General features: G+C 37.9%; 1 protein-coding gene across 1 annotated transcript in view; it reads left to right on the top strand.

Moving 5' to 3' along the window:
- ube2ql1 (ubiquitin conjugating enzyme E2 Q family like 1) overlaps positions 1–23,163 on the top strand; it is a 35,529-nt gene extending 12,366 nt beyond the window's left edge. The window contains exon 2 of the mRNA XM_003223600.4: positions 21,791–23,163. Within this exon, the coding sequence (XP_003223648.2) occupies positions 21,791–21,922 (132 nt within the window). The 3' untranslated portion in view covers positions 21,923–23,163. The remainder of the gene's footprint in view (positions 1–21,790) is intronic.
- Positions 23,164–26,269: the final 3,106 nt, after the last annotated feature.

Below are 26,269 nucleotides of genomic sequence, written 5' to 3'. Positions count from 1 at the left end.
GGCTTATGACAAATATTTCTGGATTTAAACAATATTAAATAGGATTTTTGAAGCTTTAAATAGGGAACATTTTTTTCTTTTTTTAAAAAAATAGCATGGTTAAAATATTAGTAAAATGTGAATATAATCTCTTAAAGCCGAATCGATGTCCTTCTATTAAATAACATTGAGTTCAAGGCTGCCCTTTCCTGGCCAGTGGATGAGCTGGATGTTGTTGTCATGTTGCTTTTGAGGCCTACAGTACCAGTTGGAACAAAGAAGTCACTGAATTTGTATTTATGTTTATATGTGTTGATAATTAAAATGTGTAAAGTTTATGTAGCTTCTCGTTTATAATTGCCCACTAAAATATAGGTTATTCCTTAAAATCAGTCAAAATTCCTACTACATGGCTGCTTGACTCTTAACAGTTTCCCGTTAAAATAGCATTCCTTGTAACATTTTGAAAAAAATGGGAAATTAACAGCATCCTGTTCAGTGGGGACCTACTATAATGATTTGAGTAGTCTCTGGAAGACTAGCATTTGAATCCGCATTCAGCCATGTAAAAATCCCTGGGTGACCTGCGGCAAGTTACACTCTCTCAGCCTCAGAGGAAGCCAATGTCAACCCCTCTCTGAACAGATCTTGCCAGGAAAACACTTCATAAGGTTGCCTTAGGTCATCATAAGTTGGAAACAGATATGACACATAACATCAATCCTGTTCAATAGGATTGATATGACCTTAAAAGCCTACCCTTTCAGACTGGCCACACCCCAACTGAAAGGTTCCTAAAACAGTATGGACATAGATATTAAGAAAGATGACTGCAATTCATTGTCACAGTTATTTAACACAGTTGTTTAATTCACTGTCGGAGTTATTTAACAGTTATTTCGCTTTTATTTCATCATTTCATATCTCAGGAGAATAGTGATATAAAACTAAAGAAAAAAAATAAAAACTTATGTGTAAGCAACTCTGAGTCCCTCTGGGGAGAGAGGGCAGGTTAGAAATAAATTATTATTATTATTATTATTATTATTATTATTATTATTATTATTATTATTATTATTAGAGTTGTGCACCTGTAACTGATTTAAATTCATGGCCCCTATGTATTCATGATCCTGTCACTAGTGTCATTGTTTTTTTAAAAAAGCCCCCAAAGCCTATTTTCCTGAGCAGCAGCCACTGTGAGTGACAATGGTCTGTTTTCCTGTTGATCGGGGCATAGCATATTGACCTTTGCACTCCCTCCTGAGTATATAGCATTTTGGAAACTTTTTAGTTAGGACATAGCTAGGCTGAAAAGGTGGCATTGGGGGAAGCATAATCAGACATAACTATGACAGTGGAGCTCCGTCATCATAGTTAGGTCTGTTGATGAAGGATTTCTGCCATCATTCATATGTCATAACACAAATGAGCAATGTATCATCACAGAGAGTCTAAATGCTTGATTTAGTTTTCACTAATATTTTTAAATGTTTAAATTAACTGCCTGGTCTATGTTATAATGGATCTTAAATACCCATGCAATCTTGGAAATGAAGTAGGGTCAGCCCTGGTTAATACTTTAATATATTTCAAGAGAAGGAACTGGCAAAACCGCCTCTGAGTATTCCTTGATGAAGAAAATCCTATGAAATTTAGGGGTCGCCATATGTAAGCAAGCAACTTGAAGCCACACATTTCTCAGAGATCTATTTCTATATCTATCAATATCTTAGGTATTATTTAAATGTAGAAGAAAAGGGCCAACTATATTATTGTTTCAAATAAAATTTCCACATGATACTTCATCTCTTTCCTTTCCTAAGACTCATTTGCTATCATTTGAATGAATGCACATTTTCTGCTTTAAACTATCAGCAGGCATTTTAATTGATTGTTTACCAACATATAGTTACATTTTCTTTTGCTCATTTGGTTCAAAGCAGTTTGACTGGGGGGAAAATCCTTGCTCACAAAATGCAAATCATAGTGATTGATACTTCATTTTGTGATGGACAAAGAGCAAGGGAAACAGATTTATCTACTTTTCCCAGGTTTCCTAGAAAATCCTTCGGAAAGCAATCATTCAAATACAGTATTATAAAGAATGAAATTTCAGAGTAAAAGCTGGTTTCTGATGCTCATCATAGTGATTTGCGCAACCTAAGTACTCCTTCACTTGTCAATAAGTGATGTATGCCATATCTTGTAAGTATCAATCTGGGCATTAGAGTTTGGGGAGAGTTGGGTACATATTTATTCAAAATTAAAAATAAGTATAACGTTTGTTTTTTTAAGGCCTAGATCATAGATCTACTTTCATATTCATTTATCCTTCAGTGTTCATGACACATCTATGTCATTTAAATATGCTTTGATCAATGGTATAATTAGTGCTTTTATACATCTTTGCAATTTATAAAACTGGCCTTTACTTAATTGTCTTATGTGACTCAACAATAGCTCTTCTAGCCAGAGACAAAGAATCTTGAAGCATCTTAAAGACAAATGGGCTTTATCTCCTGTAGCCAAGCTTCACTGTGTGGCTTTCACCTTCACCTTTTATTTAATCAGATTGTGTTCTGTTCTGGGTTGCCCAGAAAGGTCACGTTCCCTTGAGCACTGGAGATTTAAGCAAACAGCTATCACCGAAAAAGAGGCTTAAGTAATAGGCTCATGGTACATTAAAATCCAGTGGCCTGTTTTTCCCTTTTAGTGTTACTCCATCTCCTAACAAAGGATAATTTTTCACATGTATATAAATAATAAATGACGTATAACATTTATGGGGCCAGGTTAAGCTATTCCAATGTCCACAGCCTCAGAATGATAGTAGTGTTTTAGATACTATTTTATAATTAAAAACTACAATTAATACTTATTTCTGAGCACATTGTATTCTTTTGCATCTTCCTTCTTTAATTGGCAAAGGATAGGCAAAGCAATAGCACAATTGCAAGAGAAAAATACCCTTTTTGCCAGAGGGTTTTTAAAGATCAGTAAAGACAATTACAGGGGAGCTGAGTCCATTGTATTGAATGAGGTTTACCCCTGAGAAAACAGTGTTGTACTGCACACCTGTCATTTGTTTACAATGCAATATTTCCTTTGGAATCAATGTTTCTTTTTAAATCATTGTATTTAGTAGAAAACAATCCTCATCCTAACGTTACTGAAGAGCAAAAAAATTGATCATTGACAAGAGTTATCATAATGCTTGTTCTATTTTTTTAATGAAGGTAATACCAAAGGGAAAGTGAGAGACAGTATTAATAGTACAGCATGGTCACTGTCTACTTGTTAATCTGAGTAGGTGCTGTCTAGCAGTCAGAGCCAACACTGTGCTGTACAAGTTGCATTATATAACCCTGATGATACTGTTGCATAAGGGAGAGTGTACAGAACCTCTGACTGCAAGAGACACTTGAGAATCCTGATCCCATTTGCAGAGCTAGCCGGTAGTTAAAGAGAGGTACTATATTAAGAAAAGAAGTATTTCCATCTGCTAGAAGTGGATTTGAAAATATAGTCACTGATGTTGTGAAACCCTGAAAATCAGCATTGTTTTTATCTCGTAGCATTTAGTTAAATTCCCAGGGCTCCTCGTCAGTGTAGTTAGCCAATACTGATGCAGCACTGCATTCATACATCTGCTAGTGTAATAAGATTTTCTCCTTCTCTCCTTTCTTCTTTGCCCTGCTAACTACATTTCTGCTCTGGAAGGTTTTCCAGCTCCCTAGAACATATTTTGATAAGGTTGCCAGAGTAAACCCCAGGAAAAGGGCACCTATGCCTGCATGCATGACAAAGAAAGTCTGCTGAAATTCCCTCTTCTACACAACAATTGAAGGTGAATTGTGTTGCCGAAGGCTACCAGTATTAAAAAACTCTAAAATCAAAACAATAGATGGGAACCAACACTCTGAGGGCAGAGGACAGCTAATGACTGAACAAAGGATGCCCCCAGGCAAAAGACAAAATCTTTCCAATGCTAATTAGGGTGATTAACTGAAACATTAATGCTGGCTTCCCAGTGACAAAGGACTCTTGCCACACCCTGAACTCTACACAGATATATATTCTTTCCTTTCCTTACTTAGTTTATCCATACCTCACAACCTCTGAGGATGCCTGCCATAGATGTGGGTGAAATGTCAGGAGAGAATACTACTGGAACATGGCCACACAGCCCAAAAGACATACAACAACCCTGAAGGTGAATTGTTGTGTAGACTGCTTTCTCAGTCTAGCAGTCTTACATTCTGCAAGGGCAACAATTTTTTGCTGACATAATTTTTTCATTGGCGGGATAACATTTGCTGGATTTTGTTTTGTTGTCTTATTTAAATTAGTAGCCTTGATATTTACCAATACATTTATTCCTACACTCTGCTCAATTTCTTTTTTGTTGCTGTTATGTACTGTCAGGTTTCCCTTCCCCCCACGCCCACCCCAGCTAATGGAAACCCAATCCCAGGATTTTCTAGGAAGATTTATTTAGAATTGGTTCCCCATAGCCTTCCTCTGACCAAAGCCTACTTGGTATTCCTGGTAGCTTTCCTTCCAAGTATTAACCAGGTGTGATTGTGCTTATCATCCAGCATTGTAAGGAAATTGTGCCTTTAGTGTGTTTATGCCAAATTCTTCAGACATTTGTTCAAAAAATCCTCTTCCCATGATTCTCAAAGTGACCAGGAGCCTTTGATAAGGTACCCTGTCTAAAACTTCTTGAAGGTCAATGCACACAATTATTTTAAAACCGATTAAATCATACTTAGGGCCTGAGTTAGTCATGCAGTTAAATTGCACTGATTCCAGTGGAGCTATCTAAGTAAGATTAAGTTGTTATCCAATGCAATCATTTCTTTAGGAATGAGGAATCTTATTTTGTTCCCAATGGCTAAATTGACCCTGGGCTGAGATATTGGGGGTTGGACATGAGCAGTAGGCTATGCAAGCATTTAAATATTCAAGTCTGTGGCAAAAAGTGTTCTCATTCTCCTACATTCCCATTTTCATTCCCACACACACATACCATTGTCACCAAGCACACATAGACACAGACCAAGAGAATGGACTTCTTCAGCAAGACTTGTTCTTCAGTGTGCTTTGCACTTTTATATTTAATCTCACTTTTAATCTCACTTGGGAATAGACAGACCAAACGTATTCACATCATCACATGTGCCATCAAAGGGGCACATCTAGACTGATCATACAGTCCAATTTGAAACTAGCTTTAATTGCAGCGGCTACCAAATGCATGCTGCCAAAGTGCACTGTAGCACAAATTAAGGCTTTTAAAGCAGATCAAGCAATGTTGAGGAAAAGTCCATAATAAGCCCCTTAATGTGCTTCAGCAAAACCCAAATGTAAATCACACCACACAGTGAAATCTGCTCTGCAGAATGCAAGGCACATCATAGACACCTGTGCTGGAGTGCTTTGTAAAAGGTGGAACAATGGAGCAGAGGCTACAGAACAATGCCACAAGACCATTTCTGCTCAACAGAAGTCAGTTGATCCCCTGGGACAGATAACTGAATACCTTCAATATTAACTGTTACTTTCCCCACCTCGTATGCCTCTGGAGCACTGGTGCACATCATAGCATGGAAATGGGGTGGGGGGGGGTGCATTCTCTGCCAGCTGTCAAGCCTTGGATAATGTGGATTTGGAACTGATTTGTGGCCAACTCCCATAATAGTGTAATGATCTTCGTGACTTCAAATCTGTTACAAACATGTCAATCTGATCCAGATAGCAAAACCAGTTTCTGCTCAACTGGTTCCAAATCCACCTAAGTAGTCAGTACAGATGAGCCCCAGGCCTGGTGGTTTTTAAAATACTGTTTGTCGATAAGGCACAGATTTGCATGTGTTATCACAACTCTTTCCATGTCATTCTTCAAACAAGCTTCCTAGAGAAAGTCTCCTTTGGAACAGTATCTACCTAAGATCTTCCAAGATGGGAACATGTGCAGAGAATTCATCCAAGTTCCTGACAGTGTCCATATTCTCTCTAAGCACACATTTGACAGCCTTGTTATTCAATAGTCCCAACTGCCCCCCTAGTTGGATTCCTTCCTCTGATCCACTGGGGGCAGAGGGGGAGGAATGTTCTTGTCTCTTATTTACTTTTTAGCAGGATTGTATGACTCAGATCAGCATCAGTACTCAAATAGATAAGCATTCCATCCAGAAATGTGTTACCACTTTAATCTCCAAGTGATTTCAATCATTTGAAAAGAGATTGGAATGTTTTAGCACAAGCAGAGTAATGTCATTGAGAATTGTGGGGGTAGTGGTGAATATCTGTGGGAGGTGGGAAGGGATTTTAACCCATTCAAAGAGCCTTTCCAAAAATCACAATTGCTAAGAATTACGGCTTTTAATATATAGTAAGTCAGCTCCCCTTCCATGACTCTTTTAAGTGTGATAAACACACAAAACTCAGGTAATGTGAGGATAGAAGCAGGTTTGATTCTGAGTCACTAGAGATGTCTGAGGGGAAAGTCAGATCTAGCTTTAACTTCAGTGGTTTCTCTCTAATGTGCCACCCACCACACACACTTAGATTTAACTTTCCCACCCATTATGTAGGTAGCCATAATTGATTCTTGCATGAAGAAAGATAGCACACTCCATTTGACATTTGTTGCAGGCTGACATCTGGGAATTGGTAGCCCATTCTTCTCTTGTCTTGATCCATCATTGAAGAGCAATGACATTTGCAATACATGCCTTACATATGCAGATAAGGGGAAACCTAAGCACAATATCTGTTACAATAATTAATATTATGAAACTAAATTAAATTAAGGTATGCCATGAAAATGGCTTCTATGTGTGATAACTATCATGGACAAATTATCCTTGTTTAGATATTATGGAAATCAGACTGAGGAAAAGATATGCTTCTGGTTTGACTTTGGGATGCTGGTAATATTCAAAATGGTTTTATACCTCAATGCCTGAAGAACAGGGAAGGAACATCCTATACATACTTACCTAAACCACATAGTCTGCTGGAGGTGCCCTTATCAGTGTCCTAAAAATGGAGGCAACATACTGGGAAGTTCAGGAAGAGGGTCTTTGTGGTAGTTGATACCAACACTGGTGTTATTTCAAGTAAAAATAAGACTTTTTAGGGAAGGTTTTTAAGCCAAGCCTAATCTATTCAAATATGTACATGTACTATTTTAAACTGTTTTAACTGACTTGTTTTAGCTTATTTTTAGACCTTTAAAATAATTGCTGCTATTTTTATATTGTTTAAATTGGTTACGATAATATTATTAAAAACCCCTCAGATCATATATGCCAGGAGAGCCACCATGGTGGTGTGGTTTGAGTGCTGGATTATGGTTCTTGGAAACTAGTTCCAGATCCTTGTTCAGCATCAGAATCTATTAGGTGAGCTTGGGCAGACCTCACACTCTCATGCTCAGAGGATGGCAAAGACAAAGGCAAACCTCCTCTAGATAAAATCTTGCCAGGAAAGAGTTGGAAGTTGGAAGAGACTACATGGGCCCTCCAGTCCAGCCCCCTGCCACACAGGAGAACCAATCAAAGAACCCCCGACAGATGGCCATCCAGCCTTTGTTTGAAGACCTCCAAGGTTCCACCAGACTCTAAGACAGTGAGTTCCACTGCTGAATGGTTCTTACTGTTAGGAAATTCTTCCTAATGTTCTAGTGGAATCTCTTTTCCTATCATTTGAACCCATTCCTCCAAATCCTAGTATCCAGGGCAGCAAAAAAAAAAAGCCTGCTCCTTCTTTCCTTTAACAGCCTTTCAAATGAACATGGTGATCACGTGTCTTTTAAATGATCCGTGAAGTTACTCTTAAACAATTTATTTTTTTATTCATGGTCCTGTGAGGAACTTAAATATGGTATGTGATTTTTTTTCTGCTCTATATTCCGGAAAACTGAGTGGTAGAAAATCAGTGGACTATGTCAACATTATGGGACTTAGAATTTTTCAAAATCCATATTTATGAACACTTGAGAGATCACTGGCAGAAATTTCATTTGCGTTGTGGTAAACAAATAGGTACTCAAATTATGGCAATGTTATACATGCTTCTTTGTGAAGAGTGGGATTTTGTTTTGCATAAGCATAGATAGTATGGGTTGTATATACGGAAGATGCTGGTTTATACAGTATAAGATTGCAACCATATAGGCTTCACTGATTTCCCAGGAGACTAGCCATGCTATCAGACCAAAACAATATGTATATCTGACATTTCAGTGTTCTGTTTCTGAGAGTGGGGTCACTTTATGGATTGATAAGTAGATTTCTTTAGAAGTTTCAAATTATTACACCATAATTTACAAATGTGATGCAGCTATTAGCTTATTTTGAATAAATGTTTGAAAAACAACATCAATAATTAAGGGAGAAAGAATATTTGATTATTGCAGTTCATAGTATATCATAAGGAAACATATATGAATAACCTGATAAGAGGAGCCTCTGGTGGCCTAGGGGATAAAAGCCTTGTGACTTGAAGGTTGGGTTGCTGACCTGAAGGCTGCCAGGTTCGAATCCCACCCGGGGAGAGCGCAGATGAGCTCCCTCTATCAGCTCCAGCTCCATGCAGGGACATGAGAGAAGCTTCCCACAAGGATGGTAAAACATCAAAACATCCGGGCGTCCCCTGGGCAACGTCCTTGCAGACGGCCAATTCTCTCACTCCAGAAGCAACTCCGGTTGCTCCTGACACGAAAAAAAAGCCCAGATAAGAAGCCTATTAGAGAAATAATTTTGATATATACGTTCCATAACTGAATCACAGGGGAAAGAAACTTGCATGTTTATATGTACACTTGCATATGTGTTACATTTTTGTGAAGGCTGTTGTTAAAACTCCTGAAGCAGGATTTTGTTTTAAAAAAACAAAAAGAAACTATTTATTTATATGCACCAAATATCAAGATTAAATCTTTGCCAGTTGGAAGAAAGTCCAATTTATTTTCTATTTCTAGTTGTTTCCAGGTGCAGCCAATCCCAATGGGATTTCATAGCACAGTTATTTTATTTCCTCCCATCCTGGTACTAAAGTGAAGAAAGTAGTTGGTGACTCTTAACATGAGGCATGAGGAGTAAGTAGGTTTAATATTGTAACACCAAGTCATAAACTACCAAGGCATGAGGAGCTGTAGGGAAGAAAAAACAATACAAATGTTGTTTTATAGATCCATATTCATACCCTGACTTCTGCATGTAAGGACCAATACCAGGAGACATGCCATGGTGCTCTAATCTATGCCAATTTCAGATTCAGAAGAATCAGCAAGTGGTGTCACTGTGCATTTGGATCCTGAGCAGTTCCCAGGCATGTGTTACAGAGATCTGATGGCCTTGTTGTTTATTGCTGAGAAATTTCGGTTAGTCTTATCTTGGAAATGTCATTGTATATTTTCTGTCTGTCAAGGCTTGTTTTGACAGTATCTAGAATCTGATCATTGTAGCTAGGCGATGAACACAGATCAAAGTCTCTGCTCACCAAAACTTTAAAGACAATTTTGTGGAAAGTTATTATTTTCTTGCATTGCCTATATAGGCTCAAAAAAATGAAGACATCATGTGACATTAATCTCCATGTCTTTGTCTACAGTGCTGACAGTAGTACATAATGACAGATATCTTGAATTGGAATTGTCCAGATGATGTTGGACTGCAATCTTCATCGGCCCTAGCTAGGAATGCCACTGATAGGGCAACAACGGAGTCGCAGTCAAATGATGTATGAATGTGCACATTAATCTAATCCCACTGTTAGTCTCAACTAAATCAAGGGAACTTGGGAAGTCAGGATGCATTTTAGGCTGCGCCTACACTGTAGAATAAATGCAGCTTGACACCACTTTAACTGTAATGGCTCAATGTGATAGAATTGTGCGAGTTACAGTTTTACAAGGTTTTTAGCCTTCTTTTCCAGAGACTGTTGCTGGCTCACCGAATTACAACTCCCATGATTCCATATCATTGAGCCATTAAAGTAGTGTCAAAGTGCATTAATTCTACAGTGTAGATGCACTCTAAATTATATTGATTCAATTGCTTTGTTCTAGTTAGGATTGTTGGATTTAAGCTATAGTTGGATTTAGTCTATAAATGTATATTCTCTGCTGTATGCCTGGGAAACAAGCATAGGCAATATTATCTCAGCCATCATTGTTGTAAAATTTTGAAGAGATCCTTACAATAAAATTTGGGGATAGATGGATGGGAGAAAATCAAGATACTAAGAGCTGTTTCCTGCTGAGAGTATGAAAGAAATGCTGCCCTGAAGTTAAGAAAACATGATTGACTAGATTCAATCTTGTGGAAAAAGAGGAAGAGCAGCATTTTTCTCTTCCAATAAAACTGTTGAAGAAACAAGTATGGAAATTGATCTGGAAGCACCCAGGGACATGAGTGTGAGAGATCAAATGAGACAGAGCTTTGCTAGAAAAAGAAGGAAGAACTGACCCTTTATAGTAAGAATTTTTTTTTTAAAAAAAAGGGTACTAATCTGTAAAGGATATTAGTACCCTTTACAGATTGAACATCATCTTTAGGAACATAAATTAGGTATAATTTACTGTGCACAAAATTATTATGTTTGATATCTTAAAATACAGGTTGCGTGACAGTAATTACAAATTAGATTTAATTATTTTGTTTTGCTCCAAATAGTGCCAAAAGGTCCTGAACTATAAGGAACATCTGAACTTCAAGGAAGCTATTTGGATTAGAAGACGCCACCAGCATTAGTAAAACAAATAAAATAATTTCATCTGTTCTCATGCTCCTTATTGCCTTCCAGGCAAAGAGAAAACAATAGCAATTCATACAAAAAGAACAGAGGAAAGTAAACCAAGACTAACACTATATATTGGAATGGGCAAATTGCTACCCATAGACACATGTGCCTTTTGGACCCCTTTTTGCAGACCTTGGGACTCTTCCAGAAGTCTTCTATAACACACAGCCACACAAAAATATTAGATATTGGTTTAAATTTAATCTTAGGACTCATTTTTGTCAAAACTCGGCATGTCAAAACTGCCTAAAATGCAATGTATGTCTTCCTATAACCCTCAACGCCTGCCAAAGTTCTCCAAAATAGCCAAAGGAGAGAGAAAAAATGATGGCCAGAAGTGATTTAAATTTTGGTCTCTGTCTGTGTTTGTGTAAATGGATCAAAGTGATTGACAGACTGAAATAAATGTATAACATGGGCAAAACATTTTGGTTCCCACCTTCTTCAGTTGCTAATGATGAAACAGCTGCAGATAAGATGTCAATTTACAACACACAGATCTAACCAGGAGCAACCGGTGGCCAGGCATTTCAACTTAGAACACATATACAGTGGGGGGAGGGGGGAGTATTTAGTCAGATACCAATTGTACAAGTTCTCCCACTTAAAAAGATGAGAGAGGCCTGAAATTGACATCAACTATGAGAGACAGCATGAGAAAACACATCCAGAAAATCAAATTGTCTGATTTTTCACAAATTTATTTGCAAATTATCGTGGAAAATAAGTAGGAGAACTTGTACAATTGGTATCTGACTAAATACTTTTTTCCCCCACTGTAGAAAACTGGAGCCTTCCTGATTTGTCTGTGAGTAGGGACTAGGGAGGATGAACTGCCTTCCTTGATTTCCAGTGAGTTTCACATTTCAAAACATCCTCTTACCATTAGCTGGGACTCCTACCTCATATTCCATCCTTTGTGCTAGTTGCCCTCTTGTTAGTGTGTGTGAGAGATAATAAGTGTGCAAAAGATAATATGGGGGCATCTTTACTGTAAAATGAATGCACTTTGACATCACAACTACATCTCCCATGATTCCATTGCATTGAACCATGGGGGTTAGAGTGGTTCAACTTAACGGCGGATCAGATGGAAGATAACATATACATGTTACAATGGCTGTGAAGGCAGAAGAAGGCTGCAACAGATTGAGAAGCCACCATTGTTGTGTTAACCATGCAACTGGTTGGGACCCTCACTCTGTGAAGACTTTGTGTTGATCTGCTGTGCACTGACCTCCACATGTTGAAAAGACTCACGCACAGGCGTTTTCCAAGAACTTACCATCATACTCAGACAATGAGGGATCGCCTTGGAGGTGTTAAAGTGCACTCATTCTACAATGTAGATTCGCCCTAAGACTCTGTGTGTGAATGGGTTGTGTGAGAGGCAGAATATCAGTTTATGTACAAATGGTCAGGGGTGAAGATTATAGTATTCCCAACCACTGAGCCCAAGAACATTAGCCACAAAGGAATAGCACTCTGCAAAATGAAAATGTTCCTATGCTCATGCTGCCGAGGGAAAATGATCTGGATTAAAAAGAAAATAAGCGGTAATCAAGTCTGGTTACTTGTAGCTTGTCTCATAACATGAAGTGCTTATTAGCAATAGTATTAATTCAAAAATTGAATTCATCTTATTACAAAAGTTACACAATACAAATATTATCTTATAGATTCCCTGATTATGAAACTTTACAGAAGATACTGTTTCCATAGACACTCAGCAGGATACAAAGTACTATCTTCTCCTGTCAGCAGGGTTTGAACAAACCACTATATTTTCCAGTAACTCAGTAGGGTGCAAAAATGTTGTCTTCTAGTAGCCCAGTATGGTGCAAACTAAATAATCACATGAAGAGTAAGGGAAGTGAGAGAACAGGCAGACATTAAGGATAAAAAAGAGAAATTCCACAATTTGTCATCCAGGGAATTTATTCTGCATTCAGAAGAGTTGTTTTTCTTAAGTAAGAAGGTTGTGTAAGAACTATGAATAAGGAAAATCAAGTTGTGTCCAGACATCCGCTTTCACAACTAATTATAGACATAATTTGTATAAGAATTTCTTCATTCATGTGTACGAAGTCATATAAGTATCTCACCTTACCACCCATTGCCGTCTTGATCAATGCCTGAGTGAGATTGTCTGGTCTTACCATGAATTTGTATGGCCAACAGAATCTGGCAGTAAAGGGTTTTTTTTCTGGATGTGGTACTTTATGTATAAATTGCGGTATCTAGTCTCAAAACTTGCTTTTCTGCATAGTCCACACTGCAAAGAAACTGAAGATCCGAGATTATAGATCCTCTCAGAGAATCCACTTCCTTCAGAGTACTTATTTACCTGTGGTAGCTGAATGCAGCTTCTGTAATCAGAGGCCATACACCTCAGATTGTCAGAGTCCCAAGGCAAACCACCAAGAATGGTGAGCCCTGTCTTGCTCCACTCTTGAGCTTGGCAGGAACAGCTTTGGCTCTTGTGGAGCCGTAGACTAGATAAGCATTCAATTATTCTTCTGCTCTAAGATAAGTCATATTTCCATCTGTACACTAAATGTCAAAACAGATTGCCTCCTATATATAAAAACTGTTCCTCTAGAAGTAACGTTCATTTTGTTTAAAAGTACAATGGTAAGAGCTGGGAAGCTTTGTCATCTTCTTATTATGTTCAAATTCATTTGAGTTGCAGTTTATAGGGGAGATGAGAATAAAATTTTTCTTTCCCTTCTTTTTTTGAAAAGTTCTTTTAAATCATTTGGTTATGTGTCATTTTCCAGTTAATATAATTTGGAATGTCTTATTTTTTGTACTATGGCAAAAATGCAGGCTTACCGGAAGGCGTTACAGATTTCTTAATTCCACCTCTGACCCCAAGCTCAAAACAATTTTCCATTGCCTCTTTCATGTTTATCTGTTGACAAACACAGTTTTCATAAAGCCAGTATAAACCATGGTAAGACATAAAACAACTATAGCTGCTTTTTCAGCAAACAATTGTATGGGGAGAAATGGAGTGAATTTCAGAGATAACATTTATGATAGGTCCTGTTATGGAAATGTTTGTTCATCTATAATTGTACAGGAATTATTTGTAGCCTCTTATTTGTTTTACAAATACATTCAAAGCAGAAGGCAAGTATAATAATCAGTTTAGTTCTTACGGCTAGGATGCAAATGATGGCAGCGGTCAGATTTGTTGTTTAGGCACAAAATGAGTGTTTTACGATCTTGTTTTTACATCATGTGTGCAAATAGATGAGGGGAGTTTGATCTTCAGCCTACGCTTCTCTCTGTAGTTCATTTTTTCAGCTCTTGCTCCTCCACATATAACTCCTGTAATAATAGAAGTGAGCCATGGTAAGGCACATTGTAGGACAGAGAGAGCTAAAGGTTCAGCACCTCTTACCTGTATGCAGCGGAGCCTTGTGCCTTCCATGTCAGTGGGACAATGGGTCCACTTCAGGATTTAGGTAGTTTTAAAGGAACTATCCAAGGTCCTGAAGCCACAGTTCAGTACTGTAACTTATTTAGTGTTTGGATTGAAACCTGGGACAGAACTAATTTCCCACTAATATGAAAGCCAGCAGTCACCACTGCCTGTGTGTCCTCATTGATATAAAAATGTCTTCTTATGTTCCCATTTTACATACAAAGGCACACACAAATGGACACAAACATGACAGTTTATAGCTGCATCAGATGTAGGCTGGTTCTTTTATGTCAAAAATATATCTGATTCAGATCACATTTTTGAACATGATATACAAACCACAAAAGAAGCTACATTAGTAATTCCAAAGAAGTTATAAGAAGGGAAGTACAAATGACCTCAGCTTATTTCCTCAGTTTTGTGGTTTTAACGTTTTGTTTTGTTTCAAAGTTAGTTGCAAGAGGGCTTTTTCCAGCTAAATGAACTGACAGGGTTTGTGGTTGGTTGGTTGGTTTTTACAAAAACCCTAATGTTGGCTTCTATTATTGTTGATCTTTCCTTGAAATACATATTCACAAGGGATGCTGGGCATGTTAACACATTCTCTAGGTGCATAGAGCAAAAGCTAGCCCTAATATTTCTTCTCAGCACCTAGTTTGAATTTTGTACAGTTGGCAGTTAACTTTGCTATTCTCCTCAGATATGTAGCATACTAATTCCATATACATGAAAAGGGGAGAAGCCCTTCATGCCCTCTAGGGCAGAGTTTCCTGAGCTCAGTGGTATGTGGGATCAGTAATTCCCCATGTGATGATACCACATTTTGGTCATTTGTACCCATTGGCTACAGCTTTCCCAGCAACCTGCCATGGACCAGCAGCAGCTATTAGCTCATGGGCTGGCACCAATTCACAGACCACCACTTTGCATGCACTGTAATGGATGTGGGGCACAATTTCATTATATTTCTCTTCCCCTTGAATTGTTCTAATCTCATTAGATTTTTAATGGAAAAAACATTTCCAACTGGCATAAATAATGAGGTACTATCGGGAAATTGATTTCCTTGACCACTAAATGACATGCAAGGCCTTTTCTTATAAAATGTATTGAAATGGTGGGAGGCATTGAGGGAGCTGTGGACTTACATGGTCTAGTGTGGGAAGAAACATGCAGTGTCCAGGCATTAGGATGTTGTGTACACTGGATACCCTCCAGACTATATCTGATACTCTCATGACATAGTGATACATAGTCCATCCTCCTTACCACTGCTCTATTACAGATGGCTTCTGCATGTGATTATAATCTCTTTTTAAAAAAGTAACCTTCCAAGATTTTTATGTCTAGTCATTCCTTAAATAATCAAATTTTATTTTGTCTGTTTTCATCTGGTTGTTTCATAACATTTGTAGGATGAGCTAAGTATTTTTAAATCATTGGGTTACCGGGGATTTTTTGATAAATTTTATTGTTTTTTCTTCTTATTTGTACTTCTAACTTGATTTCAATTTAAAAGAAAGTTCCACTACGGAAAAATCAAACATGAGTTAATGTATCATTAGGCATTTGAAACAAGGGATTACATTCTTAGGTCTTCACCAATTTAATATAATTTTACTGATAATAGCAATACCGTTAGTAAATAGTACTAGCATTGTCATTGTTTTGAAAATCTGTGGTCTCACAATCAGTCTTCCGCACAGCCTCCATAACCCTGCCCTATGGCCTGCCTAGTGTGTCTTAATCTTTTTATAAATATTTCAGTTTTGATCACACTTTTGCAATTTTAGCAATAAAATAGAACAGAAAGTTGATAAAGAAATAGGGAGGCAAAAGTGAAACAGCAAGTTTGGGGAAATGAAAGAGGAGGGGAAAGGGAGGAGAGTCACGCCCACTGACATCCCATGGCTGCCAGCATATTAGCACAGAAGAAGAAATGATCTGTTACAGTGAGGTAAGAAGCAATGGGAAGACAGCGAGATTGGAAAATATTGATGAGTTTGTATCATCATTTAAAAGAGGTTCTGCAGTCATGAAGGAAAGACAAGCCAATATCACACAACATCATGTGATAGCTACTGGCAGCAGACATGCTTATCCTCTTGCAATTCCAGTTAGGCAGCCTCATTTTCACATGATAAATGTGATAAAGTCCAGAAGGCACATTACAAGGACAACAATAACCCAGACAATTCAGTTTCTAACATAGATAATAGCCAGAATTCACTTGAGGACTTATGTCTTTGTAGCAGTCTTATGTCTGTGAGAAATGAGCCATTTCATAATGTCCATATTCAGCAAAGGGTTACTATTAGGTTACTACACAGCCCCCGATGGCGTAGTGGACTAAAACTTGAAGGTTGGGTTGCTGACCTGAAAGCTGCCAGATTCGAATCCCACCCGGGGATGAGCTCCCTCTATCAGCTCCAGCTCCATGCAAGGACATGAGAGAAGCCTCCTACAAGGATGGTAAAAACATCAAAGCATCTGGGCATCCCCCAATTCTCTCACTCCAGAAGCGACTCAAGTTGCTCTTGACACGAAAAAAAAAAACTACACAGAAGAGCTAGCAAAGTAACTATTGCATATCAAGACTAATGCACAAAGGGACTGATGCACATGGCTACTCCTGATGCTCATCAAGAGTGCCAGTATGCATTGATAAAGCATTTTGTGAATCAGTACACTGTTGCTGATGCCTTGATACACATTTTTGCAATCCAGTAGAAAGCATCTCTGTTATGTAGCTTAGTATATGTAAATGTACATAACGTAGACGTTGATTCAGGATTCCGGCCATTGTAGCAAGAAAACAACATACATGTCTGGATATGCATACTCTTGCACAGAAATTTAAAAATGGAAGTACATATCTGAATGTGCATTACCGTTGAAGGCCGTGCATGTGTGCAGTTCCTCAAAACAAGGATATGTTACATAGTCGGCACAGTTTCTATGAATAACTGAGACCATATGGTAGGAAAAAACAGATAACTAAAGGACAGACCTATGGTAGGATTTTTAGATGCTTTTCCAAGTGTCTGTACTCTCAAATGATATGAAAAATGCAAGTAATATAGAAATCCAATCTGATTAAAAGAAACTAAATGTTAAACTAAAAATAAGTAAGACAGATAAAAGTCAAAAGTCCAACAAAGCTAGGGCAGACAATACAACACAATGTTGTGCTGTTGGTATGGAATGACATTTGGTGGTGAGCATTTGGTTAAGCAAAATACTTGTTGGGATTGTAAAATGAGAAATGTTAGTGTCCTTGAGTTTCTGTTTTTGTTTATGGATTTAGGATGTTCTCTTCAAAGTGCATATTTGATGTGCCAAGTATTCTTTCCGCATACTTTTCTACCAAACCTCCCCTTTTAAGTTGTAAGGATGCACACCATAAGGTCAAATATGCCCTATCATCAGTTGCACCCTTTCTAGTGAGATTTGTATACTAATGGTAGTATGCTGTCAAGTATCCAAAGTTATGACATCACTGCACCACATAGCATGTGTTTATTTTAATTACTTATAGTTAAAATTTACTTGTATCCCATGAGGCAGTTGATGGTGAAAGGACTCAGGGAGGAAAAGAGGGACAGCTTACCAGGAGCAAACTCTGAATTGGTCTTTGCCTGCCTGAGGCTCTCTTTTCCTAACATATCTGGCTATGCCACTAAGAAAGCCCATTTGGAGGATGGACTGTTTTGTGTGCGTATGGTATTCAGATTGATGGTCTGGTGCTAGTCCATGAGCCATTGGTTGCCAGCCACTGGCAGGTTTCCAGGAAATAATTATCCTTTTGAAAACTCATAGCATACATTTGTTGAAGCCAGTTCATAGCATAGCTCTATCCCTCCCCCAACCCCGAAAGGCATGTTACCTCACTTAGGGCTTTATTACATCTACTGAGGCATCAAGAGTAAAGGAGATATGAAGGACAAAAGCCTCTTCAGGCATCTGTCCAATTATGGGTCTTTTGCATGAAGTCTCCTTCTTAATCAAGGAAATAAACAAACCCATTTGCCTGCTGGGGAATGGAATGGTGAATCACTCTATGTTGTTCTTTTCAAATTTCTGCAGTCTATCATTGCCTGTGTAAGAACAGGCCAAAGGAGATTTTACAAAGACTGTCACACACCATCTTTTTATGGCCAAAATGGCCAGCTTGAAGAAGCCAACATAACAAATGGAGAAACCTTCTCTCCCACCCTGACCTGCACACACCAGAATTTCTCGTGTGGGGAGGAGAAAGGACATAAATGCATTTTCAGTATTTACCCTCGGTAGTTCAAACTGTATCTACAGGAGGAGGAGGGAGGGTGTCATTATTTCACCCCTTGTTGCAAGTCAGATGGAGAAAGGAGTGGGTCAAAGACAAATGAGAGGAGAAGATGTATGTATGTGCAGGTCTTTTTTCCTTCTCCAATAGAAAAAAAAATAAACTTTATGAAATATTGTTTTCTTTAAGGAAAAAAGTGAATTGCTTTTTAATAAGGGTGGCTAGCGCTGACTGAGGAAATTTCTGGAGTTTTTTCTTTTCCAAACAGCTATCAAATCCCTAGATGTTGCTTTAGTTGACTAAGGGCGCTTCCACACTGGGGGGAAATCCACAACTAAGCAGGTTTTAAAAACCCACTTTTGAGTGGGTTTTTGCCCCCACACCCCCTCCCAAAACCTGGGCTTTCCTGGTGGGGGGAGTCTCAGTGCTGTCCCGGTAACTACTAGGAGACCACCCAGCCACCCCTAAACTTCCCATAAAAGCCTTAAAATTAAAAAAAAAACTTACCATTCCGCCATTATTCCTTTGGCAGTCCTCCTAGCGCAATAGAAATGACTCACCAAGAGGCGGGAGGGATAGGAGCACATTTTGGAGCCTGTCTGGAAGTGCCCTTAGTTACAGATCAAATTTCATATATTTTATTCGAATGTCTTGTTTAAAGCCAAATAGGAAGCCAGCCCGTTTGAGAACAAGAAACATACACGGTTTTATTTGGTTTGTTTATTTTATTGTTATTGTTGTTGTTATTTTCTTTTTTGTGTTTTCCCCTCTCCCCAATGTAGTTTTATTTCTTCATGTCATTTTGTTGTTGTTCCCTAAAAATATGAAAAACATTTAAAATGAAGAGTTTACTTTCAAAAAAACCTAAAACCCAAAAGCTCCAAAGGCAACCATTGGGGAAACCCAAAACAATCACCCCATATTTGTGGATTATATGAAATTTGCATACCATTTCTATCAGGTGCTGTCTTTTTCATTGATATAATTTCCAGTACACTGATGTGCTTTTTCCAAAATTTGCAGAGGCATTACCAGCCATGTATGACACATCGTTAATGCCAAAATCTTTCTTCTGTAAAACATTGGAGCAGCTTGCTTCACTCTTCTCATTATCATTATAAAAAATCAATTGTCACTTTATCAGAATCAGCTAGTATTCTTGGAAGCATTTTCTTAGTTCAGTCTTTGTTTGTTTAACCTAAATAGCTGGAAAGATTATGATAAACCTGCCCTACTTCCTTTATTTCACCCAATTTACTATGAATGAGTCTCTTGCTAAAACCAAAATAATAATTACGATGATGATGGCATTCTTTTGTTTTGCTCTTCATTACTTGGATTTCATACTTTCATCTTTTTCTTCCTTCATACTGTAATTGCCTTTGTAGAGCCATTTAAATTATCTTCCTTACATCATCCATCATAAAAACTATACAAACATGTTCTTTTGTAACATATTATAGAGTTTAAATATGCTTCACCGTCATCACGATCTGCAATTATTCTAATTATTTTCTTAAAATGTAAGAAAAGGAAATCATATGTCTAAATAGCATAGTGCAACGATGCCTTCTCCTGGTTCAGAAGGCAGTTGCATTGTACTTATCTACATCCATCCAGGAATATTCTTCAATGCTCATTTTCTCTGCTCTGTCATTCCTGACAATTTCCATGGCTACATTTCTATAATGCAGTTTATACATTTTATATGGGAAAGAGATACAGTGGACAGCTGAAAGATGCAAGTTACACAAAAATCATAAAGTAGAAACAGTCTTTTGAAGAGTTAGAAACTATATATTTCATGAGGGTACAGCTACTGCTGGGTCTTGTTCTCAACCTTCTGAAGTCTTGAACTTGCACAATGCCGGACCTCCAGGCTTTTTGATTTTAAAAAACAGGAAAAATCATATATTTACTGGTGGTTTCTTGGTTAATTATAAATCTTCTGTGGGGGTGGGTGTACCAGAGCTTGATGACAATCTGGCAACATTAAAACTAAAAAGTATTGAAAACAAGCCAAGATGAAACAAATAGGCAAAAATGAAGGATGGAATAGGAAGAAATGGGGCCAGGAATACTGTTGGTTTGTCCCAACTAGAGTAGACCAATAGATTATTGAATGGTAAATCAGAATCAAATCCCAGTGATTCAGTGGGGATGCTTTAGATAGGATTGTTAACAGAATTTAGGTTGGGATTTTTATGGTGTCCTTTGAATCAAGAGAGCAGTTTTAATCTACCTCATAGCTGTGGTTTGGTTTCTGGAGAAAATTAACAAATTCCAGTTTTTTCAAAAATTTCTAGTCTGTTGTGGCTATAATTAACAATTGAGTCCAGACTCTGTAAACAACCATATCTCCCTCTATAAGCCATCTTGAATTTTGAACCCCTTCGTCCCACTTCTATCACAAGCCCAGTGGGAATTTAAAGCTGCATTAAAATCTCTTTCAGCAGGCCTATCCAGATGGGTTTTAAATTATGAGTTTTTAAATTAGGAATTTATTGTTTTTATATGTATAATTTTAATTAATACTAATGCTCTTTTCACTGATTGTTCATTAACTTTAATTAATGCTCATATTTTAACTGTGCTATGTGTACATTTTCTGTTGTATTTTCATCTACTTTTCCCCACCTTGATCCAGTAGACAGAATTTCTTTTTAGATAGGCTTATTGGCAATTAGTTGTTTGCTGTGGAAGGGTCTTTTAATGAGGTTTGTACATTTATTCTCATTTTTTATTCTGCATGTTTGTGTGTGCATTGAAGCAATTAATAAACAAGATTAAAAAATATAATAGAAGCAAAATGTTTTTTTTTTATTATTTGTTAGTATTCTACTCTTGTATTTGTAAGACAAAATCATGTGAAATTCATAGGTTCATCATAGTTGACAGGCAGCTTGAAGACACATCCATAAACATATATATTTGTGTTCCTGAGGGGAACCCAGAGTATATAACAGTCTACATAAAGAAAAAGATAAAAATATACATAATCATGATTTACAAATATCTAATGAGATGCCACAAAAACCAACTAAAACACTTCCTTATTCCATGAAAACTCTTACAAATAAACATTTATAACACCCAACAGACAACTGCAAAGAGGACAACTATATCTTTCACTGATGGAGGTGTTATCACTGGGTTTCAGAATTCAATTGGAATTTCAGCTGGAGTCCCTATGAATTAATAAGGATTTCTTGAGTACTTTAGTACATCCCAAGACACTGAATAAAGATTTTCTTTCCTTTTTCTTTCCTTTTCAGGGCCGCATCTGTAGAAAAGCGGGGAAATCAAAAAAGTCCTTCAGTCGTAAGGAAGCCGAAGCAACTTTTAAGAGCCTGGTGAAGACCCACGAAAAGTATGGGTGGGTCACTCCCCCCGTGTCTGATGGCTGATACCACTTCGAACCCCCACCTCAGACGCTAAACAAAACAACGACAGAAATGAAAGACTCTTTGACATTTCCTCAATGCTGTATACCACATCCATCCTTTTTCTACTTCAGCTTCTGTTAGATATCATGAATGTCATGGAGACATCCAAATTATTTATGAACAGATCTGTTTGCAAGGGGAGGGAGGGGGAGGGGAGGGAAATGCTGTATACGATTATATTTTGAAACTGGTGAATGATCAATTGATCATCTTTAAGTCACTTTAAAAGAGATGTTGAGATTGTATCACTTGCCCCGCCATCCCCTGCCAGACTTCTCCATCTGAGCCACACATTTTCGCCTGCTTTTCCCCATGGCACAGCAACACCAACCAGCAGTACTGGAAATTCCATCCATTGTTGCTTAGTTCATTTAAATGTAAAATGAAGCCGTTAATATTTAAATAGAAAAACAATGCACTGCAGATCCATATTTGCTGTACTGTTTTTAATCTATGTTTTCAAGCAGGTCAACCTAACTTGAAGGTGTGTTTTTTTCCTGTGGAGCTGTGGTCTGCTGTGGCTAAATTTTAGACCTCATTTGTGCTCTGTAATATGACCTTTGGTTCATAACAAAAACAGAACTCTAGCAAAGACACAAGCTCTAGTGTTTTTTAAAAAAAGCATCCAGTTGGACAAAATGTGCTAGCTATGGTGGTATTGTGTGCTGTGGTTCACTGATAAATACAATGTGATCGTATAAGGATGAGCTGAAGGAGGCTTTGGTACCAGATGAACCCATGCCAAGGAGCTGTAAGAAGTTGGTGGCCAAATACTTTATATTTTCCCAGTTGGATGAGGTACGATAGAATAGTATATTTACCTGTCCACTTCTGCAACAGCCAAAGTTAAACAAAATGCAGAAGAATTTGTCTTAAATGTATGGTACTCAGTTTGGAATGATTGGCCAGTTACAAAACATATGTCAAGGTTTTTGAGGCATTTTTGTGACTATTTGCATGTCTGAATTTTCCCATTCCCCCACATAATAGATAAAGTACATTGAGCCCGATGTCAGAAAAAAATCAATTAATATAAATCAATGTCCAGCAGGATCCCCAGGGATTCACATTCCCTCTTCTATTGGAACAAGTTTTTAAAACTTCATCTAATGATCCTAATTATATAAAAGATGAGTTTGGAACATGGAACCCCAGTGGAGAATTGTGTTGGACACATTCTAAATAAAGTCAACCGAACCATGTGATTGCCTCAAGATTGAAATCACTGTTTTTGAAGGACGAAATCATAACATTAGCCATTTTGCCCATCAATATTAGTAGAGGAAGCTGGAGTGGTGCATGACATTTGGGTTGGCTGGCGGTGGGTGGTGATGCAGCAAGCCCAGTCTCTATCACATTGTGGACCAATTGATAAATGATATTGATTCAATCTTTATTGTCCATATCCAGAAGCAGTGGATGAGAGGAGGAACAAATTTACATGTGTGCATGGGAGGATGTGAACACAAATGGATGGATCTTGTAAGGGTTTATGCACAGACAAATGAATGGTGTATGAGAGTTATGGATGTAGATGGGGAGCAGAATTAGATCTATACAGGAATCTCTCACTTATCTAACTGATTTGGGACAAAAGTGCTATCAGAAAATAGAATAGTGTGAAAAGTGGAACCCAGTTTATTTTAACCTGTAAATGCATTTTGGCTGCTGAAAAATGTGAATAACACAATATGTATCACTTTGAATGTGTGATAAAACTAAAAAAACATTCAGCCATTATTCAAGGAGGTATCTGCCCTTTTCACAGGCAGGACTTTTCACGGTCCCAAACAAGTCTCATAGGTAAGAAAAACTGACAAAAAAGTGGAGTTCTCAACAAATAAATGAAACTTCTCTGTAATTGCAAGCATTGAAAGAGTGAGGCATGAAAAGGATATTGATCACATTGATAAAATGCCTATGATGTAATGCTCTTAATGTTAGCTGCTTTGAGTCTCTTTATGGAGATAAAAAGCAGAATATAGATATTATTATTAATAATAACAACAACAACAACAACAATAGTAGTAGTAAACATGCATAGAAACAGGATGCAAGTATTGAAATATATGGAAAATAACTGTCATGAAACCTCAATTTCATTACTAAATAATGACTGGCATCCTTTTAGTGACTTACACAGACAGAAGTAGAATCAGAAAATCTTTGAAGGGACAACAACAGCTGTGTAGTCCAATTGCTCTGTCATGCAGGAACATACACCTCCTCTATTTGTACATTTCATTTTTCCTGCCTAGATGTAGCACTTAACATTCATCTCTGTTCAATGCTCCAGTCAGCAAATATCCCACTAGGGGTATTGAATAATGAATTTAGTTCAGGTCAGTTGCAGGATATCTAGCAAGATGAAGGGAGAAGGAAGGGGATGGCTGTCCACAGATCCAGAATTGTACAGCAAAGGCTGTAATCTTGGTAAGCAGTAATAGATCATAGTTAGTCCAAGGTCAAGAACATGTTAGAGTACTGCCAGTGACCAAGAAAGAATTTTGTGAACAACAAAGCTGCTAGAGGAGTTGCCTGGGAGATTTATAGACAGCTGTCAAAAGACACAAGGTGCCTAATTAGGCCAGCATCTTCTACCTAATAATTGCTTGGATCGCTCCTCAGATTCAGAGAGACCATTGTTATGAGGAGCTGCAGGTTTATGGCAACCTGCCACCTTTCCCGCTAAATTGTCTGACTCCAGAGGGTGAGCTAGGAAACCAATTGAAATTCATTTCATTAATTTTAGCAAATCTTTCCAATAAGTCAAGATCAGTTTGAATTCTGATTATATCATCAGGTATTAGCTACCCCCTGTCATTTGACCATATCTGCAGATTTGAGAAGTATGCCTGCCTTCAATGGCATCAATGAAATCATTTATAAATATATTAAACAACACTGTCCAGGATAAGACCTTGGGGCACTACACTGGATGCTTCTCTCCAGTCCAACTCACATTGCATAAGTCAATTTTTTACATCATTGAGGAGGTTGAAATTTTCTACCAACCGCATTATCTCCCCAAACTACTGTTTTAATTACTGTAGCAATTTACTGTCCAATGAAAAGGAAGGAGAAGTGCAGAAGAAACATCTAGCAATGTTTGCACAGCTGGATGCACAGCGTTGTCTCAGTTCAGCATATGTGTAGTAAAGGGTACACAAGGAGTGCTGTGGAGACAAAGAAGTCTGGATATGATCCGTCAGTCCTGAGGTCCACTTCAGTGCTGGGCACCTCTCCAATGTGCCATTCCACCTCTTGTTGAAATCAATGAATTGATCTGTACTGAGGAACAGTCCAGTCTAAAAGGTGCTTCAGGTGGTACAAAGACAGTCTGACCAACCTCAGTAGACTTCAGCCATCTACTAGTCTGATTGCAGGCTTCACATGATAGTCACTTATCAGCTCATCAGCTGCAGCACTCACTGAGGCCACAGACTGCTGCTTCATGTCCTCAGTTTCTCCACTTGGCAGCCACAGTTCTGGCTCCACCCAGTGGTTTTTCCCATCATTGTATGGATCACCTCTCAAGAATAAATGTTTCAGGTGTCCATCCTGCTGTTCTGTCTAGACACTACCACTAGCATCATGTCTGACTCTGTCCTTGGATCAAATGCATAAGCCTCTGTGAATTGCAGAATCCCCTCCTCAACACCAGCATGAAGGATTACCTGAGTCATGGAACTATTCACCATGTAACATGATTTTTGTTCCTGGGTGTTAAATGTCATTTCCTAATTGGTTCTATCATAAAACATGGAAAAGGTTTATTAAACTCCAAAAACTTGCAGGATATTCTGCAGTACATTTTGCTATAGTTTTTCAATGAATATCTCACAGAGTCTCAAGCAATTCAACACAGCTTGTGGCAGCCACAAAAATGAAGTTTCTAGAGTATAACAACTTATTTCAAAGTAAGGACCACACAATTAAACAGGAAATAATACATTCAAACTAGGAACAAAATCGTTTTTCAAATTTTGTTCTATTGTGTTATTGGAACTGAGAGGCCTCACGTGACTATGATTCTGCAATGGCAAACTTCCCTGAATTGAGCCTTCCTGAGCCAGTATTCCAATTTTATCAGTTGAAACACTGGAAACATTAATACCAAACCTAAGAATGTCATCAGTTCAAAGGGGTCCATTGATAACTAGTCCCCATTCTAGTCTATACATCACTCGATTTCACCCCAGAACCACAGATACTAGTCTTGATCCTGTACACCATACTATGACATGCAGGTTCACCTTCAGCTAACCAAACCGATGTTCCATTGTGCCCATTGTCTGCAACCATGAC

Source organism: Anolis carolinensis, chromosome 4 (assembly GCF_035594765.1).
Source record: "Anolis carolinensis isolate JA03-04 chromosome 4, rAnoCar3.1.pri, whole genome shotgun sequence".
NCBI lineage: Eukaryota > Metazoa > Chordata > Lepidosauria > Squamata > Dactyloidae > Anolis > Anolis carolinensis.
This window is presented reverse-complemented; position numbering and strand designations above follow the sequence as displayed.